A 20514-nucleotide genomic window follows, 5' to 3' on the forward strand; every position below is an offset into this window, starting at 1 on the left:
ATAAGGAAGAATTGATTCGTTTTTGGTGAAGCTCAGGTTATTATTCCGGATCCAGGAATTTTTTGAAGGATTGTTTACCATTGGAAGATAGGGATCATTTTTTTTAACGATGTCTTCTATATATTCTATATTTAACATTGTGATATGAAAATAGTTTTCATATTTGTTGTAAATGTAGTTTAAACTCGTGGTTATGCGTTAGAGCGGTGTATTTTATTAACTGCGTCGTCTTCAAGGTTTTTTTTTTTCTAATAAAGACATATTCTGTCATTTTAAAATCACCAAAGTGTGTATTCGGTTTCCCCGTTTCATAAAATGTATCGTTTGATACGTATAATGCTTTAAAACTGTTTTTTTTTGTTTGTTTGTTTTTTAAACCTCAGAAGAGATAACATTTACCTCAGCGCATGTCAATCGCGGTGTCAGTATTTGATGAACTTATAAAGACTTAGGTGAGTTATAAGTGTGACAAGCATGTGCACGGGATTCTTCCCAGAAGAATGAGTGGTCGCATTAGCTTGTACGACTTAAAATGAGCGAGTTTTGTTTTCACGTTTGGGCCAGTTTTACATGTTGTATCCCCAAGGAATGAAACGAACGTTTTACCTGGCTTACAATTTTATTTGAAGTCACACATACCTCAAAATACACTCACTTATATGGAATTGAACGCTGAATCCGAAAATGTAAGTGAAATTACCATGTTTTTTTTTTAACATGATCTTCTATATATTCTAAATATATATCTGTGCAGTGTCTGTCTGTCTTGTGTTGTGTTGTCTTGTGTTGTCACTGAACTACTCCCTCAAACTTTTGTGAAATCGTACTATTCCAACTTGACCCACGGTGGGAGTATGCGCCCTACTGAGTGGCGTTCTAGTCCATTTTAAAATTGTTTCTTGTTAAGACTTTTCCCCACTTTTTTACATGTGCTTGCACGAGACCTTCATGGTGTGGATTTGTTGTGCTCGTTAAATGAAAACTCACCGGAATTCCATTCCCTTGTTGTGCTGAATTAGGAAAGCATGATTCTGTGACAATATTTCCATAGACGTCAGGTGATGGAACATTTTTGTTATATTTCCTCTTCAATGATACCTGGCCTGAAGGGTTGACAAATGCAGATTATTTAAGATATCCTCAACATCATCTCTAAGTTTCACTTGACATCCATATCCCACATCTATGGCAGTTGGCCAAAAAAATGACCCATACCTCTGGGCCACACTTGTGAGGAATACCTTGAGATGTATAAGTGTGTACATGATAGCTGAGGAATTGGTTTTACTTCTCTTTAAGGATCGATTGTTAGCACTCTAGAATTGCAGTTTTAGTCAAAGAAGTTCGACTCTGCTGAGAATCACAGACACAACCATTTGATATGCCTATGCCAAATGGCAATTTCTTCCACTGTTATTCTCATCACCAATTCTTCCACAAATCCAAATTTTTTCAGTGAACAGCTTGTTCCTTGGAATAAAGCTCAATTTTGATGCTTTCATGTCCCTCTTTAATAGGCCTCAAGCTGAGGCCTGAAATAGTGCCAAAAAAAAGAGTTTCGTTCCGAACTCGTGGGACTACGATTTCTATGCATTTTGTTATTGTATATAACATGCCTGACCTTGTGTTAAAAGTTTAACTCTGAAATCCTGCCAGTTTCCGTGAACGACCACGTCAAACTAGGTCATGTAGAGTCAAAAAGGAGGGTTTTTAGCTCCGGTGCCGACTTTGCGGCCTGGTATCTCCGTCAGTACATATCATTCAGCCTAGGAATTTTTGCTAGGCACAGACCTCCTATGGTTCTGTGGCCCTGTCAGTTTTGAAGGCTCTTACTTACGTGCGCATCATGCAGCGGAAATGTAAAAAAATGTACTTTTGTCGTACGTATGTACTGTAAAATTCAATGAATTTCTCCGAAATTAACCCAAAATATTTTCGAAACCATCAGAGATATCCTCTCGAAAATGGGTAAGCTTGGCATATGGAAGGGATACTGCTTATCGACGACGTTTCGTGGTTGTCTGGAAAACAACGGATGAAGGGGGCGACACTAAAAATGCCTCCAGATGCATATGGGGACCGCATGATGACCAGGGATAGCATAGTGAATGTCGAGTAGGGAAGCTTGGTATTATGGTCGGCGGCATGAATCCGATGAATACATGATAATCCATTGATACAATAAGTATCAATCCATAGATAATAATAAGGCACACACCTGAAGTAAATCGCATGATAGTTTATTCACCGTCGTGTCAATACGCAAAGATACAGGCTTCGATGTATGCGAAAATTCTGAATGTCCACGGGCTCAAGTAGCACAAATCTTCTTAAAATTTCAAGGCAATCGGATGAAAATTGAGGATTTTAGAAATTCGACAAAGTTGGTGAACTTTGGCCTATGTTGACCTATTGACCTTTTGATCCCAAAAACAATAAGCTTCTTGCTTATGATCAACTCTTCCATTTGGTGAAATTTCGTGAAGATCGGTTGAAAATTGTGACCTGTAGGCGCCTGACTGACAGAGACAGACAAACAAACAAACAGACAGACAGAAAAACAGACAGACAGACAAACAGACAGAATAACGCACAAGATCAAGCAATATACTTGAAAAATCTCAGGTAGAATTAATCAGCAATTATTTAGCTCAGGTAGAACAGCAAGGTGATCGTGAGCATTTTATTATTAAAATTAGTATACAGTGCACGTTTTTATGCCTCCGCAGGACGGTTGTCCGTCCGGTTGTCGGTCCGTACCAGACTTTCGTTTCCAGAATAACCGCTTATGGGATTGGCTTATTGGTATGAACTGTAATAATTAATTGGTATGATAACAAAATTGGTATGAACTGTAATGCAAAGATGAACTGGTTCGATTTTGGGTTGAAAAGGTCAAAGGGACCATGGTCATGTGACCTTTAATTTAAAATCTTGGTTTCCACAACTTGTGGACGAGAGAAGGGATTTCAATCAAACTTGACAGTAAATATCGCGGATGCTTCTTCATGGTGGTCGAACCCTTCCCCCTCCTCCCCCCAATGCAATTCGGGGGCAAAATCTTCCCCATTCTGTCCTGCTGCCCGGATTCGTCAGGTCAGCGCTTTATTAGGGTCAGAGTTCCGATTGGTCCCCATGGACCGTCCCTTTCCCTCTTGTCCCTGTTTCTCTCTTTCTCCAACTCTGACGTGGCTCTGACTTCGTGAAGGTCTCTTCGGGGGATCTCTGGGTCATTTCTGAGAGATCGATCCGCTGTCTTTGTGTCACGGGCTTGTTCGAGAGAACTGTCCGAAGTGATACAACAACAACCAAATTTGATACCACAATGGCCTGCTGTGCAACGATGGACAGATTAAATTTTTGGGTGTAACAGGACATGTGCCCTTTGAAAATATTTTTGCAGATCATAACTCGAGTTTGAAACATCTGAGGTTTTACCTCTGTCATGTGACCTTTAATCGAGATCAAACGTAAACAGTGGGTTGACATCGAACGCAGGCGGACGCATATCCAATATCACCCACCGATGCAGACATTGTACAACAGAGCTCGTTTCGTCCCACCCTGCAGAATAACTTGGGGTATAATTAGCAGTGTAGGTAGATCCTAGACTCGTGGAGGTAGATCCTAGACCCGTGGAGGTAGATCCTAGACTCGTGGAGGTAGATCCTAGACTCGTGGAGGTAAATCCTAGACTCGTGGAGGTAGATCCTAGACTCGTGGAGGTGTATCCTAGACTCGTGGAGGTAGATCCTAGACTTGTGGAGGTAGATCCTAGACCCGTGGAGGTAGATCCTAGACTCATGGAGGTAGATCCTAGACCCATGGAGGTAGATCCTAGACTCGTGGAGGTAGATCCTAGACTCGTGGAGGTGTATCATAGACTCGTGGAGGTGTTGGTGAACTCGACGTTGACCAGATGCTGGTGTCTGTTGGCAAGATTGTGACACTCACCGTCCAATTGCAGCCACGTCTGCAGGCATTCACGATATTTACTCCATCTAAGAGGCGTAAACAGCGAAGTTATGTCATTCATGACATGTTCAAAGTGCATGAAGCACTTTAAACGCGATTTTCCCGAGGCCATGACAAAACATTCAGCGCGACATGGGCGCCGCCATTTTGTATGTCGTGTGACCCAAGCAAGTGTTCTGATAGGCCTAGATTCAAAATTAGTGCCTTCGATGCAAGACAAAGTAGTGCGACATAAACGCGTGAAAAACTTTCAAACTGGCAGGATCTGTAAGTTAAACGTTTTGTATGTGCTACAATTCGGCACGTACTCAGATTACCAGTGATTATTTTTTAGTCTCTCTGACCTTGGAACGGGATTGAACGATACACGGTGTCAGCTTGAGGCCTATAAACCCCTTGGGTCTGGCCCTCTGAAGTATTGGAAAATGTATAAAGCATTGTGTGGAAGAAGAATATTTGTGAAAACCATGTCAGCCTCATTCACTTAAAATTCGACTTTAAGGCCTCCGTGTTTCAAAATTGGCAGTGTATGGCCAGGACAAGTGTGTAGTTTATCTTTAATCCTTCCCGTGCAGCATGTTTTTCTGCTTTTTCTGTCGCTCATTCTTTGATGCGCAAGCATGCACAAGATTGGAGGTGACGTCTTTTCGAAGCTGTCTATGCGCTCATGCTTTCGAAGTGAAGTAATTTTTCACAATTGTGTTTTTGTCGAAACTGTATCTATCTTTCGGTGTGTGTACCTATAGTGTGTCTTTAGTAAGATTCTCGGTGTTAATATTTCATACATGTATACAAAATTGTCGGTTAATTAGTGTCGCGTATTTTGAGGCCTAGTAGGCTACCTTGTCCGACCTTGAGGCTTTGTTTTTCTCTCAGCAATCCGTCGATTGCGCTGCAATTACTTTCGTTCACTGTTTTTGTCCCAGTCTTTCACCCCATACTTCCTTGTTTAAAATCGCAACTCAAAAAAAATAAATATATATATTTCCTTCTCTGTTCTTATTCGCTTATTCGTTGTTCTTATTTGTTCGTTCGTTCTTCGATCACGTGTTTCACCCCCATTTCCATTTTCCATTTCCCCAGATAGTTTTCACTGCTCAATTTAAAAATGTTTAAACTTTCCGCTGAAGAACTGTATTCTGTCGTATATTATAACACCTTTTTCTTCTTCTTCTTCTTCTATAAAAGGATGCATTCGACTTGCTCACCAAATCTATTCATTCCAAAAAAAAAATCCATCTCTTACAGTTCCTCTTTTCTACATTCCCGAAACTCTCTGCACTCCACCCCTCCTTCAGCATCCTCAAACGTATTTTTGACTCGAAGGTCACAAGAAACTCATTTTGCAATAAATGTTCATTTCCCATTAATCGTACACTTTTAAAAATCCAATCTCACCCCTCCCCTCCAAATCTTCCCCATCACCCCTGCCCTCCAAAACTTCCCCATCACCCCTCCCCTCCAAAACTTCCCCATCACCCCTTCCCTCCAAATCTACCCCCTTGCCCCTCCCCTCCAAATCTTCCCCAACACCCATCTCTTTCAAATATTCCCCCTTGCCTCTCCCCTCCGAATCTTCCCCATCACCCATCCCTTTCAAATCTTCCCCCTTGCCCCTCCCCTCCAAATCTTCCCCATCACCCCTTCCCTCCAAAACTTCCCCATCACCCCTCCCCTCCAAATCTTCCCCATCACCCATCCCTTTCAAATCTCCCCCCTTGCCCCTCCCCTCCAAATCTTGCCCATCACCCATCTCTTTCAAATCTTCCCCCTTGCCCCTCCCCTCCAAATCTTCCCCATCACCCATCCCTTTCAAATCTCCCCCCTTGCCCCTTCCCTCCTAAACTCCCCCCACACTCCTCCCCTCCGAGACTCTCCCTCGCTCCTCCCCTCCTAGACTCCCCTCTCACCTCTCCTCCTCAAAGCATCCTCCCCGCTTCTTCCCCCTTCCAACTTTCACCTTCATCTCCCCCAACCTTCAGCCTCGCTCTTCCCCCTCCTCAAATAACACCACACTGTGCCTCACCCAATCACCATCAAACCTTTTGTCCGCCCCATTCTTCCCTTTCTCCAAGCTATTCTGAAATCTCTGACACACCTTCAACAGCTCTCCCTACCACTTCCTCCTCTTCCACAACTTACCCTACCCCCCACCCCCCCCTGTTCTGTATCCGATGCTCCCCCTTCCTCCTCTTTAACAGTATGGACCTCAAACATCCGGGGCCTTCGCTCAAACTTGACTGATCTCTCCATACAGGTTGCTTCTGACAAACCAGACGTGATCTGCTTAACAGAAACTTTCCTCCTTCATGATGTCTCTGATTCCTTGGCATCTCTCCCAGGTTACTCCCTCCTCCGGTATGATAGACCTGAGCCTCGTCCTGGAGGTGGGGATGCTATCTTTATAAACTCTCTCTTCCTCACCCGCCCTGCACTGCCCTCTCTCCACCTCACCCCCAGGAATACCTTTGGCTATGGCTTCCCCTTCGCTCCCACCTTTTGTTCATATGTGTGTTGTACCGTCCACCAAACAGTGATGACTCCATCTACATCTCGCTGTCTGATAATATGGACCAACTTCTATCTACCCATCCCAACTCTCTCTTCCTCATATGTGGTGATTTCAATTGTCACCATGCCAGTTGGCTGGGTGTGGGTACCTCTCTCACCAGCCAAGGCTCTTCAGCAAAGGACTTCTGCGACACACTGGGACTGACACAATCCGTCAATTTCCCGACCCAGATCTCAGTCAACGGAGCATCTTCTCTTCTGGACTTGGTTTTGACTAACTTCCCTGAAAATGTCTGCTGCTCTTCTTCTGCTGCAATCGGCTCATCTGATCATGTGCTTGTTAAAGTGGACATCTCTCTGACCATTCTCAGAGAGCCTCCTCAGCGTCGACGAGTCTGGCATTTCACTCAGGCCAACTGGCATGGTCTTCCAGCGGCCATCAATCATCTGGACTGGTCTCCCATCTCTACCGCCTCTGACATCAACTCATCCTGGGAATTCTTCCAAAGCAAATTGCTCTCTCACATGCACAGATTTATCCCATCTCATCTTCAGTTGTCATACCCTTCCTCCCGTCCATGGTACACGGAATCTTGTGGTGAGGCTGTTCCCCAGAAACAAATAGCTTTCGTCTCCTGGAAAGCAAATCCAATGGAAGGAAATCTCATTTCCTTTCACAAAGCCAGAAACAAGTGTGTGTCCACCCTCAGGAGAGCCAGGAAACAATATCTCTCCATTCTCAAGACCGAAATCTCTTATCTGTCTCCCTCTTCCAAATCCTGGTGGCATCTGGTGAAATCTGTTTCTGGTGTTTGTTCCCCCATCCATCCCCTCCCTCACCTCAAATGGCTACACGGCTGACTCCGCACATGAAAAAGCTGAATGCCTCAACTCTGTGTTTGCCTCTAAATCTTGTGTCCCAAACCCATCCCTCTCTGTACACACCATACACAGTCGTACCCAGCTGCTCCTGGACTCTGTGTCCTTTCCTCCTGACAAGGTGGAAAAGTTTCTGTCAACCCTCGACTCTGATTCTGCAACTGGACCTGACGGCATCAGCCCACGGGTCCTAAAATCCTGTTCTTGCACTCTTTCACTCGCTCTCTGTGTTCTCTTCACCCTGTCTTTGGCTCAAGGTCATCTGCCATCTGCTTGGAAATCAGCCAACATCACCGCTTTGCACAAAAAAGGTGCAAAAACAGATCCTAGCAATTACAGGCCAATCAGCCTTCTCCCAATTATCAGCAAAGTCATGGAATCCATCATTGCTTCGGATATGAAATCTTTCCTCTTCTCCAATGGCTTGATTTCTGATCATCAATTTGGTTTCAGACCTGGTCACTCTACTCTGGACATGCTGCTTCTGCTTTCTCAACAATGGATGGAGGTCCTCAATGCCAAACAGGAAATTAGAGCTGTCTCCCTTGACATATCACGTGCCTTCGATACGGTCTGGCACCCCCCTCTGCTCACCAAACTCTCCTCCTTTGGTATCCATGGAAATCTCCACGCGTGGCTGGTGGACTTCCTCTCTCGTCGTAGTCAACGTGTGGCCCTGAATGGGTTTCCTTCATCTCCTCTTCCTGTTCAGGCTGGAGCTCCCCATGGCAGTGTTCTGGGCCCTGTCCTTTTTCTGGTCGTCATCAATGATCTCTCTGGCTCTCTTGAAAATCCTCTCTATCTCTTTGCTGATGACTCTACTCTCTGTCGCTCCATTCCTCATCCCTCAGATCGGCAGTCTGCAGCCTCCTCACTCTCTGCAGACCTGGACAAAATCACAGACTGGGCAAACAAGTGGAACATGTCTTTCAATCCTGACAAATCTCACACTCTTACGATGTCTCTCTGAAAAGACCGACTGGACAACCCTCCCATCCACTTTCTGAATAATCCTCTCCAAGAAGTTCTGTCACTCAAGCTTTTGGGTCTCACTATCTGCCATGATCTTTCCTGGGAAAACCACATTTCAAATCTGGCCTCCAAACCCAGTCGCTGACTGGGCATCCTCCGTCGTGCGAAGTCCTTCCTTGGCACACCTGAGCTCGTCACCACATACAAGGCTTTTATCCACAGTTCGATGGAATACTGCTCTCCCCTGGGGGCTGGTGCTCCTGCCTCACACCTAGCTCGTCTTCTCGCTGTTGAAACCAAAGCGTTCAGAATCATTGCAATCTCCAGCGATGAAGCTAACTCCAAGGGCCTTTCACTCACTCACCGCAGGCAGGTTGGTGGTCTTTCCGTCTTCTACCGACTCCTCTCTGGCCTTGCCCCCCCCCCCCAGCTCTCTCTGGGCTCTGTCCCCCAAATATTCCTACAGGTCGCACAAGATCTGCCTGCAACCCTCTTATGGTTAAACTGCCAAAATCTCGGCTCTCTGCTCACCTTCACTCCTTCATTCCTCTTTTCTCCCGCCTCTGGAACAAACTCCCTCACTCTCTTCAATCCCACTCCACCCTCCAGGTCTTTAAAACAGCTGTTCACCACCATCTCTTATCTTCCCCCATCCAAAAGCTTGATCTTTTCTACCCCCGCTAATTTCACCCCAAATCCACTTTTTTGAAATACCAACTTCTGTCCTGGAAGTCCTTGGTGTCCTTGTGTTTTATCGTTCTCCCAGCCCCCCCCCCCCTCCCCTTCCCACACCTCCTCCCCCCAAGCCCTCTCCCTCCCACACATCTCCCTGCTCTCAAATGTTGTGTTTGTGTGCTTCCCCTTCTCTCCCCATCTTGTCTTCCGCTCCCTCTTTATCTATATTTTGTTTGTCTGTTTGATTTGTTTGTGAAATAAATGTTAGCTCTTTCACGAGCCTCGATTCACTATAAAAAAAAAAATTTTTTAATTCTAATTCATCATTTAGGTGCTTCACAATTTCACTTTTTGTCAAAAACATTGCAGTAAACCATTTCTTTTATGTCACTTTCATTACTTCCGCCACCGAAGGTGGATGATATGTAGCACGGTATCTCAAAAGGTCGTGGACGGATTTGGACGAATCCTGGTGAAGAGGTTGGGTGTGTGACAAGGAAGAATCGGTTCAATTTTGGTGAAGATCCAGATCCGGATCTGGCCTATCAGTGGGATACAAAACGTAAACTGTTCCACCTGGCGGAGGTATGGTCTCTACCGAGTGCAGTTCTAGTTTTCTGTCATGATTTTTGTCTTTAAAGTTTCTGATTTTTTTTTGGTTTTATGAATTTATATTTTTAAATGAGTAGAACTCTTCACCAAAATCTAATCAGTTAGTCCTTGTCACACACCCAACGTGTCCACCGAATTTCATCCGAATCCGTCAGCAACTTTTTGAGATATCCTGCTCGCAAACAGACATGGCAGGAAACATAACCTCCTTTCCACCTTGGTGGTGGAGTTAATAATGATAATGTTCAGAAGGTTGGCGATACTGGGTGAAGAAAAATTCAATATTCTGATACATGTTGTTATGATTCCAAATCAATAGCTATGAATGCATTGTACACTACACGCACCTTAAAGTATCGAAATAAAATGCAAAATCAGGTATTTTTCAATTCCAGTTAGCAACACTATTTTTCACATCCATAACTATTGCTAAACAGCAAATGGAGAGAAAGCCCAGAAAATGAGGCCATTTCCATGGTGCAAAACAGGACAGCAAGACTGGCAAACATCTCACCAGAAGGAGTGCCCAGAACTATCTCATTGTCAAAGTGATGGACAAAGTCATCGACCGACGTGAACTGATGAATTCCAAATACGATTTTCTTTTCATTGGTCACATAGACGGGGAAGTGGCTGACTGAGTGGATAAGTCTGGTGGGGGGAAGAACAATATTACACAGTTTGTCATTCAAAAATGATGCTTTTATTCTTTAGCAGTCTGTTTACATCTTTCATGTCTAGCTGTACCTGCAATCGCAATGATATAGCTACCTTGCTTTTTTATTCTGTGTTATAGGGTATGTGGAGATAGATTTCAATAAAGCCTCATATCTGGAAAAGAGGTCTCGACTTGATGTCATAACAATCCCAGTTGCACAAAACTCGTGGAAACATGAACCAAAAGCTAAAAAAAAAAAAAAAAAAAAAAAAGGACATAGTGCTCATGTGTGACCTGATGATCGCATCCGGCGTGAACATAGAAAACAATGTGCTGCGACCAAACATAGTACTCAAAGACAAGAAAGAAAAGAAGGCATTGCTAATTGAGGTTGCCGTGCAGTGTTTTTGGTTTAAATAATGCAGAAATCAAGAAAATGACCAAATACCAAGACCTCAAGAATGAAGTGAAAAGATCCTGGAAGCTGAAGAGCAACAAAATTGTACCAGTGATAATTGGAGCAACGGGAATGATAAAGAAGAGCATTCCAAAGATCGTACAAACCATCCCTGGGAACAATACCACAAACAAACTACAGTTGGAGCTGTATGGGGCTGAGTGACGATCCTGAAAAGAACCCTCGGAACAAAACTCCGAGAGCAAGAAAACTTCACAACTTGGCCCTTGAATCATGATCTTTCGACAAAATGTCGGTAGATACTTCGAGTCCTGGGAGGACTACGTTCCATCTTCTGAAACCAGAATTATGGAGATAACAATCGAGACACACACACACGCGTGCACACACGCACACACACACACACACACACACACACACGCACACACACACACGCACACACACACACGCACACACACACACACACGCACACACACACGCGCACACACACACACGCACACACACACACGCACACACACACGCACACACACACACGCACACACACACACACACGCACACACACACACACGCACACACACACACGCACACACACACACACACAGCCTCATTTATCATTCATACATCATTTCAAAAGTGCCGTGGTGACAATAATAAACCAGTTTGTCAGGTGTGGGCTATATTATAAACACATTTCATCAGTTATATTTGTATAATGCAAACTTGTTAGTTGAAGCGCGTTTTTTTTTTTGTATACAGTACAAGATCGAGGCTCGTGTAAGAGCTAACATCAATCACAAAAAAAACAATCGGACAAACAAAACATACAAAAAAGGGAGGGGGAGACAAGATGGGGAAAGAGAGGGAAGCGCACAATTACAACAGCAGAGAACAGGGACATCGGAAGATCTGTGAGAGGGAGGGGCTTGGGGGGAGGAGGCATGGGAAGGGGGGGGGCGGGTGGGGAGGGGGAGGATTTGTTGGTGCTTTAAATTAAAAATAGCAGCATTGCAGAGCAGAATAATCAGTAACCCTGCACTGAGAAACATACAATGTGCAAACTGTAGAATAAAAACAGTACATATTTTAATCTATATACAATACATATTTTCTTTGTTTTTGTGCATTTGCACGTTACTCTTTCACGGCCGAGCCATAACACTTAGAGGCACCAAATTTTGGCTGCAGGTACTTCACAATTTGGGTAAAGTTTCAAGTTACAACACGTTGGACTTGACATCCCTTTTGAGGCCACCAAAGGTCACTAGAAAATGTATATTGAGATGTGGGGTCAAGCAGTGCTGCTGCCAGCTTGCAGGCAAAAAGGTAACTACCATGAGGCCAATAACTCCATCGCTTTTCAATGTCCAACACATCCCGAAACCACCGTCAGGAAAAGCTCACCCACCCTAGCAGTGCCGGGTATCTTCTGACAGTATATATATATGTGTATGTAATATACAGTATATATACCTTAAAGCCTTAATACTACACAATGGAGCACCCACAAATGGGTCCTCACAACAATAACAACAACAACATGCATTTTAAAGGCCATTTTCTCTACTAGAGCGGGGGTTAGCCTTGCGGTCCCCATGACAATCTTCTCCATTTTGCCCTATTTTCTGCATCTCTCCTTGTTAACCCCCTTGCCCGCATGTCTTCTTCCACCATCTTTAGCCGGGTCTTTCTCGGTCTTCCCCGTCCACTACTTCCTTCTACATTCATTTCCATCACTCTTCTCAACAAGTCACTTTCATCCTTCCTCAACACATGACCAAACCATCTCAACCTGTTCCTCTTCACAACATCAATCACAGGCTCTATTCCCATCATCTTTCGCAATTCATCATTTGTCTTCCTCTCTCTCAACGATAATCCGCAAATCCGTCGAACCATTCACATTTCCACCCTTTCCAACCTTCGTTGCTGCTCTACGTTCATTACCCATGTCTCGCTCACATAAATGATAACACTTCTCACACATGCAGCATACACCTTTCCCTTCAGCTTCAACGACACTCCCCACATCATCAGCACACCACTCAGTTCCCGAAACTTCTTCCATGCACATCTCACTCGAGCAACCGTTGCCGAGTCTGATCCACCTTCTCCATTCAGCATGTCTCCGAGGTAGCAAAATGTTTTCACACCTTCCAGCTTCACGCCGTCTCCAAGATCCAACTCAACATTTCCTCCATCTGCAGCTCCCTCTGTGCACACCTTACATTTGAATGTAGCTGCCACACTGGTTAATGACCCTCTCAGACCACTACATTTTTGATGAACCCACTCAGCGCACATTGTACATTGAATGGAAATGGAGTTCACTCCGACACCCTTCCTACACACAGCACAGGGCCACTTCCCAGTTCTTTCCACCTCACCACATGCTTTACCACTTGCCATCACCTTCGTCTTTCCGATATTCACCTTCAGACCTTTTGTCTCCATACATTCCTTCCACTTGTTCATCTTTTCCTTCAGTCCATCCATACTTTCCGCAATCAACACCAGATCATCTGCATACAACAACTCCCACGGTAAACCCTCCTTTACGTTCCGAGCCAGCACCTCCATCACAGCTACAAATAGTAGTGGACTTAGTACCGACCCCTGATGCACTCCCACCTTCACCTCAAACTCACCACTGTTCCCGTCCTTCGTACTTACAGCTGTGCGCGCTCTTTTGTACATTGCCATCACTACTCTGATCAACCATTCCTCCACTCCTAACTTCCTCAATGCCCATGTCACTACTTCACGTGGAACCCTATTGAATGCTTTCTCCAGATCAACAAACCCAAGAAACAACTTCTTCCTCTTCTCCATGTACTTCTCCTGCAACTGCCTCACAATGAAAAGCGCGTCTGTCGTTCCTCTTCCTGGCATAAAACCAAACTGCATTTTGTCGATCTTCACTTTCTTCCTTATCCTCCTCTCCAACACCCTTTCCAATACCTTCATTCCATGCTCCAATAACTTTATCACTCGGTACGAGCCACACTCCAGAGGGTCACCTTTCCCCTTGTATAGAGGGACGAGGGTACTCAGTTCCCAATTCACTGGAATGCGACCTTCTTTCACCACCAGATTACAGATCTCTGTCATTCTCTTCACACCCCAACTTCCTGCTGCCTTCAACATATCTCCCACAACTCCCGTCGGCCCTCCCGCTTTTCTACCCTTCATTGCTTTTATCGCTTCCTCAACTTCCTTCTCAGTTATCTTCTCTGCTGGTCCTAAAACTGGGTTACTCTCTATGTTGCCATCCCATTCATTCTCTGTATTCAACAGCATTTCCATATATCTTTTCCATCTTCCTTTAATTCCATCTCGGTCGACAACGATTTGTCCCACTTCATCCTTCAAGCAACTCACCCCCATCACATCACACCTCTCTTTCGCTATCTGCTTTGCAATCCTGAATACTGCTTTCTGACCCTCTTCCGAATCCAAGCGTTCTCCGAACATTTTCCTACATGCCTCCTGCGCCTTTGCTACCTCTTTCTTTGCAGCCTTCCTGGCTGCCTTATAACTTTCATGCTCTGCTGTTTCTGCTCCTGTACCCTTCGCCTTCTGCCACGCCTTGAACTTCTTCCTCTTCTCGTCAAGCCTCTTTCCAACTTCATCATCCCACCACCACGTCCTCACAAGTGCCATCAAAAGAAGAGGGAAGATGCAAAAGAAAGGACTGTTTCTATGATTCAAGGAAAAACTTATTCAGGCAAAGCGAGAGTAGGGGAGTTGAGGAGGATAGTGAATAAGATTGGGAAGAAATATAAGTACGACGAAGTGAGGGAAGGGGGTGGGGAGGTGTATGAGGCCTATCGGCTTTAAAATGTTTATTAATCCCAATAGCTTTATGTACGTTATATTTATATGAAGATGCCTCAGAAAAGGATTTACTGTAGGTAATGTGGGCCACTCAGGTATGTGAGTGAGTCAAAGGAAAAACAGGTAGAAATGGAATGTGTGATATCAGCCCGTCCCCTGCGCAGCAGGAGATGGGACATTGTAATCACTTGTGTGTGTGTGTGTTTGTGTGTGTGTGTGTGTGTGTGTGTGTGTTTGTGTGTGTCTGTCTGTCTGTCTGTCTGTGCGTCTGTCCTGGCCGTAACTTTTTTACCATTTGAGCTATTGTCATAAAATTTTCAACAAAGCTTTATTATTATGATACTTACTTACTTACTTACTGCGTTGAGCTAGCTCGGCATAATTATGATACAGAGAAGGAAAATTAATAATTTTGTCAAAAGGTCAAAGGTCAGCATCACATAAAATCATCAATTTTCATCCAATTGACCTGAAATTTCAATTTACCATTTGAGTTTTGTCATCAAATTTTCAACAAAGCGTTATTATGAGAATATGAAGATAAATAGATAATTTGGTGAAAACGCCAAAGGTGAGCATCAAATAAAATCATCAATTTTAATCTGATTAACCTGAAATTTTAACAATTTGCATATTGGGTCACTGAGTTGGTTCACCAATCAAAAGCAGCAAGCCAATTGTTTTTAAGATCAAAAGGTCAAAGGTCAAGGCTGCGTAAAATCACCAATTTTCACCCGATCGAGTTAAAGTTTCAGGAATTTGCATATTGGGTCACAGAATTGGTTCACCAATCAAAATCTAGAAGCTGATTATTAGTCCCCTGCCGGTGTACACCGGAGGGGACTATAGGTTTGCACTCCGTCCCTCCGTCTGTCTGTCCGTCCGTCACGCAAAGAACAGTTTTCCGGACTTTTTTTTCTAAATTCTTAATGCTAATGATGTCAAACTTGGTACATGGTTTCCTCATGATAAGTTACAGATCAAGTTCGAACTTCACGACGTTTCGATCATTTTTGACAAACTTATGGCACTTTGAACTTTGGGAATTTCCCCAACAGTTTTCCGGACGACAGACTGCCGGTGTAGGACATGTATTGCAGCGCAATACTCAGAATGTTTTGTTTTTTTTAGATCTAAAGCTCACAAGTCGAGGCTGCATAAAATCATCAATTTTCATTTTTTTTTTTTTTTTTTAACTGTTGTCATTATTTTGAGCATACAGATAAAGAAGAAGAAGAAAAGGAGGAGTAATTATAAGAAGAAGACCGAATACAAATGGACGCGGACGGGCTTTGCATTTTCACATACTTTATGGTGTTATTATAAATTTCTATTTTTTGCTCAATTCTGGCAAAAAGATTATCTTTCGATTTTAGCAGTTACTGCATTTTTTTTTAAATTATGAGCAATAAACAATATGCTTGAAACTGATTTCAACACCTTTTTGGTTATCTATAAAAAATAACTGCAGTGTTAATCATGAAAATTGAAACAAACTGCACAACAACCCAACAAAACCTTGCAAATCTTTGAAAAGAAAAGTTATTAAATAAGGTATGGATCAAATAGCATCAATTATAAAAGACAGCCAGCTGAGACTCATTGTCACCATTGATAATCTCATTAAAACTTTAAAGGGAGTTCGGAAGGAAAGACATATGCGAGCATGATATATGATGCGAGCTTTTGTTGCTGGGAAATGATGGATAAAAGCATGGCTATTCTGGTTGCACACATTGCATTGAAAATCCATGGTGAAAGGTTGCCCACCGGACAGAGATAACGAAGCCCTCATGCATCTTGGTGCGGCGACGCAGTAGGTATGTTCCTGGTTCATCACTATGTCGGAGCATGACCTCTGCAATATTATGGTCCACCTCTCCGTGATACCAGCTACAGGGGAACATGCCAACAAACCAATTGAATGTTTATACAGTACACAAATATGTATGAACTCACAATGATTATGAAACACACACACACACACACACACACACACACACGAACACACAAACACGAACACAAACACACGCACGAACACACAGACATACACACATAGACACACACTTACAGACACTCACACACAAACACAGACACATACACACACACACACACACACACGAACACACACAAACACAAACACACACACAAACACACACAAACACAAACACACACAAACACACACACAAACACAAACACACACACACATACAAACACGCATACAAACACAAACACACGCACGAACACACAGACATACACACATAGACACACACTTACAGACACTCACACACAGACACACACACACACACACACACACACACACTCACACACACACACAACAGTATTGAAAAGACGTGTGTGTGTGTGTGTGTGTGTGTGTGTGTGTGTGTGTGTGTGTGTGTGTGTGTGTGTGTGTGTGTGTGTATGTGAGTGTGTTTGTATGTGTGTGTGTTTGTGAATGTGTGTGTATGTGAGTGTTTGTTTGTATGTGTGTGTAAGTGAATGTGTGTCTGTGTGTATATGTATGTGTGTGTGTATGTGAATGTGTGTGTGTGTGTGTGTGTGTGTGTGTGTGTGTGTGTGTGTGTGTGTGTATTGTTACGGATTCATCACTTCCGTTGTTGTGGTTCTCATCCACTGTAAACATTTTTGGTTGCATGTACTACTATTGTTGTCGTTTAAGTGAAATAGAGATTACTATTTTCAAAAGGTAAAAAAAGTTAATGTTTTAAAAGAAACCGGAACCGGACGAAGACGAAGACGAAGAGGAAGAAGAGGTAAAGGAGGTGGAGCGAGTGAGTCGGACAAGAAGCCGAGCTGCTTCGAGGTCTTGAGCAAACGTTGGCGAACGAGGGTCACGAGTGAACTTCGGGTTTCCCGGGAAAGGGATTCCTGTGACAGAGTTGTTATCGCTGTGACAGATCAACCTGCGTGTCAGGTTTTGCGGTTGATTCCGAAGAGAATCGTTGTTTGAGGGCAGCTGCGCCTCGAGAAGAGGCCCGTTGGCCGTTTTTGTCTCGTGCCTGATTTTGCATCGCTCTGGGCTCTTTGCCTCGCTTCAACCATTTCACCGCATCCAGAAGTTAAGCTGGTGTGTGGGTGTAACTTGGATTTTGAGTGGAAATTTGCGGTTCGCCGTAAAGGGAGCCGTTGAATGTCCATATCCAAAGGGGTGATTTCCCAGTCGCCTTGAGGGCACCTTTACGCATCTTTGGCAGCGTGACTGTCACTGTCAACCGAACGGGATTCTGGTCTCGATTCGACATAGTTCTCACTATCACTGGAGCGTGGAGCAACTTTGGCTTGAAGCCGGGATAGAGACATTGGGGATGTTCTTTTCGCTCACTTGGAGCACAGTGAGTTATATTGTACGAAACTGATGGTACCATCATAGGAATGATATATTTGTTGTACAATTGATTACTATTGTTTTTTGTACTGTTATTCTTGTGTGATCTTAATACAATACTTGTTTATTGGTAACAATTGGTGTGGTTTCACCATTGATCTTTGACATACAGAATAACACACCTTTCTGCCATGACTCCTCTTGGGGCTCGGAGGTACACCGTGACCGGGGTTTGGGGAGGAGCACGTAACAATATGTATGTGTATGTGAATGTGTGTGCATGTGAATGTGTGTGTATGTGAGTGTGTGTGTTTGTGTGTGTGTGTGTGTGTGTGTGTGTGTATGTGAGTGTGTTTGTATGTGTGTGTGTTTGTGTGAGTGTGTGAGTGTGTGTGTGTGTGTGTGTTACGCATTTATTCTTGATAAGAGAGTAGCTACTGCTGAAGCACTCAAGCAAGGAACACACTTCTCAGTGACAGAAAGGACATGAATTTGACATTTAAACAAGGTCGTCTACACAAAAGCCAACAACCAGTGCCATATTATCAAAATCATCACCCAAAAGCAAAGACATCCTCTGATCTGCACTGTCGGTCTTCCTAACATTTGTGAAACGATTGATTCTCACTTCGCTACTTCATTGGATATAGGTATTCACAGGTAAGCAGTGTAAAATAAATTAAATATATTCACAGGTTTTACCTCCTCTTACCTGAGATGTTGGAAACAGGAGTGGAACAGATTTGTGTGGGTGCGTGCTTGTGGTTGTGGAAGAACGTCTTCGACTTGCATCGTGATCTCTCCTCCACCGCCTGTGATTCTGTTACGAAGTATTTCACTGGATTTTCTGTTTTCACACAGCCTCTTCTGTTTTATTATGTACACAGTCTATTACCCCTCTGCTCTATTATGCTATGTACCCTTCTTATAAGACTCATAAAAGGAATGCAAGTGGTATTCCCCTTGTTTATTCTTGCAAATCATGTTGGCACAAATGGAACGCTTAAACCCATCATAGTGACTGAACAGGTTTTCAGAGGTTGTTTTGCCTAAAAGGTTACAACAAAAACTCCCATGACGCTTCACTCATAGTAAAAGTACGTACATATTGCGTCACAAAAATGTCTGACGTCACAGGATGGTGCAGAGGTAACAGACTTACCTTTAATCCGAGTCATCCGACGATAAACTGTCGGATTGGTGTTTCACTGGCAGGGAGTTGAACAACACATGGTGTATTTCGCAAAGAGTAGGCGAGTTATTACCGGCACTGAGTTATGTGTTTTTTAACTCTCACCCCCCTCCACCCCCTTCCCATGCCCCGCCCCTTTCCCATGCCTCCTCCCCCCAAACGCTCTCCCTCGCACAGATCTCCCGTTGTCCTTGCTCTCCATCTTGTTCTCCCGCTCCCTTTATCATATGTTTTATGTTTTATGTCAGTTTTTTTTTTGTGATCAATGTTAGCTCTTACACGAGCCTCGATCTTGTATACAAAAAAAAAAAAAAAAATTAAAACTCCAAATTCCTATCGTAATCGGATTCATCCGTCAAGGCTACTTAACCGGTTCTTGAAAGACTTGGGTCAGAAACTTTCCCCAACCAACCCTATACAGGGGCGTAGGAACATCATTAAATGTGGGGTAACTTTTCAGAGGTTGTCTTTTCACCCCTTCCCCTATTTGTCTATTTGTTTGTCTATTTGTCACTTGCGAAATAGAAGATTTTTTTATTGTGGTTGGTTGTGTGTGTTATTCTGTCTCTGTCTGCCTGTCTGTTTGTTTGTCTGTTAATCGCCTACAAGTCACAATTTTAAACCAATCTTTGCAAAACCTCACCAAATGGTAGGTCATAAAGAAAAAGCCTATTGATTTTGAGGTCAAAGGTCATATGGAGGTCAAATTTCTAAAATTGTCATTTTTCATCCGATTGACTTGAACATTGAACAGCAATTGCATAGTGCCTCATTGAATTGGGAAACCAACTATTTCTTAAGGTCAAAAGGTTTAAGGTCAACACAAGGTCAAACTTCTAAAACCATCAATTTTCATCTGAAAAATCATCACTTTTCATCCGATTAACTTGAAAATTCAATAGCAATTACATCGTATATCACTGATTTGGGAAAACAACTATTTTTAGGCCAAAAGGTCAACTCAAGGTCAAACTTCCAATATCATCAATATCCATCTGAAAAATCATCAATTTTAATACGATTGACCCAAGCTTTGATTAGATTGTCAATTTTAATCTAAATGAAATGGACAATTGTGTATCCATGGCAACTTTTTTGGGGGGAGAGGTGGATTTTGCAAGTATCGTGCGCTGCATGATGTATTCTTATTACTTGCCGGAATAGATTCCGGCAAGTATGTTGATCGGTTGGTTTGTCGGTTTGTCTGTCTGACTGTCTGTCGGTGCGCAGCACTACGTCTACACCGTTGCACGTAGAATCGCCAAACTTTACACAGATATTTGTCTTGCCTTGGAATAGACTGTGCCCAATTTTTAACTCTCTCAGCCCAAGGCCTCCATTATGACGTCATAATTTGAAAATTCGACAAGTACAAAACTTCATCCGATCAAGATGAAATTTCTTGAGCAGCATCAAGGAATAAATTAGTTTAGGAAACA

The 20514-nt window shown here is 43.4% G+C and overlaps 1 protein-coding gene across 3 annotated transcripts in view; it reads right to left on the bottom strand.

Moving 5' to 3' along the window:
• The window catches only part of LOC137425083 (dual adapter for phosphotyrosine and 3-phosphotyrosine and 3-phosphoinositide-like), a 38811-nt gene extending 19676 nt beyond the window's left edge, over nt 1–19135 (bottom strand). The window contains exons 1-5 of one of the 3 annotated variants that reach the window (XM_068113110.2): nt 19046–19135; nt 18596–18703; nt 16305–16427; nt 10139–10275; nt 988–1103 (exon numbers count right to left, since the gene is read on the bottom strand). In XM_068113110.2, the coding sequence (XP_067969211.1) occupies nt 988–1103; nt 10139–10275; nt 16305–16427; nt 18596–18675 (456 nt within the window). In that variant the 5' untranslated portion in view covers nt 18676–18703; nt 19046–19135. Of the gene's footprint in view, nt 1–987; nt 1104–3954; nt 4002–10138; nt 10276–16304; nt 16428–18595; nt 18907–19045 lie in introns of those variants that run through there. The other 2 variants (XM_078776276.1, XM_068113111.2) reach the window with 2 other exon arrangements.
• Nucleotides 19136–20514: the final 1379 nt, after the last annotated feature.

This window comes from Myxine glutinosa, chromosome 4, assembly GCF_964187855.1.
Source record: "Myxine glutinosa chromosome 4, kmMyxGlut1.1, whole genome shotgun sequence".
In the NCBI taxonomy this organism is placed as follows: Eukaryota; Metazoa; Chordata; class Myxini; order Myxiniformes; family Myxinidae; genus Myxine; species Myxine glutinosa.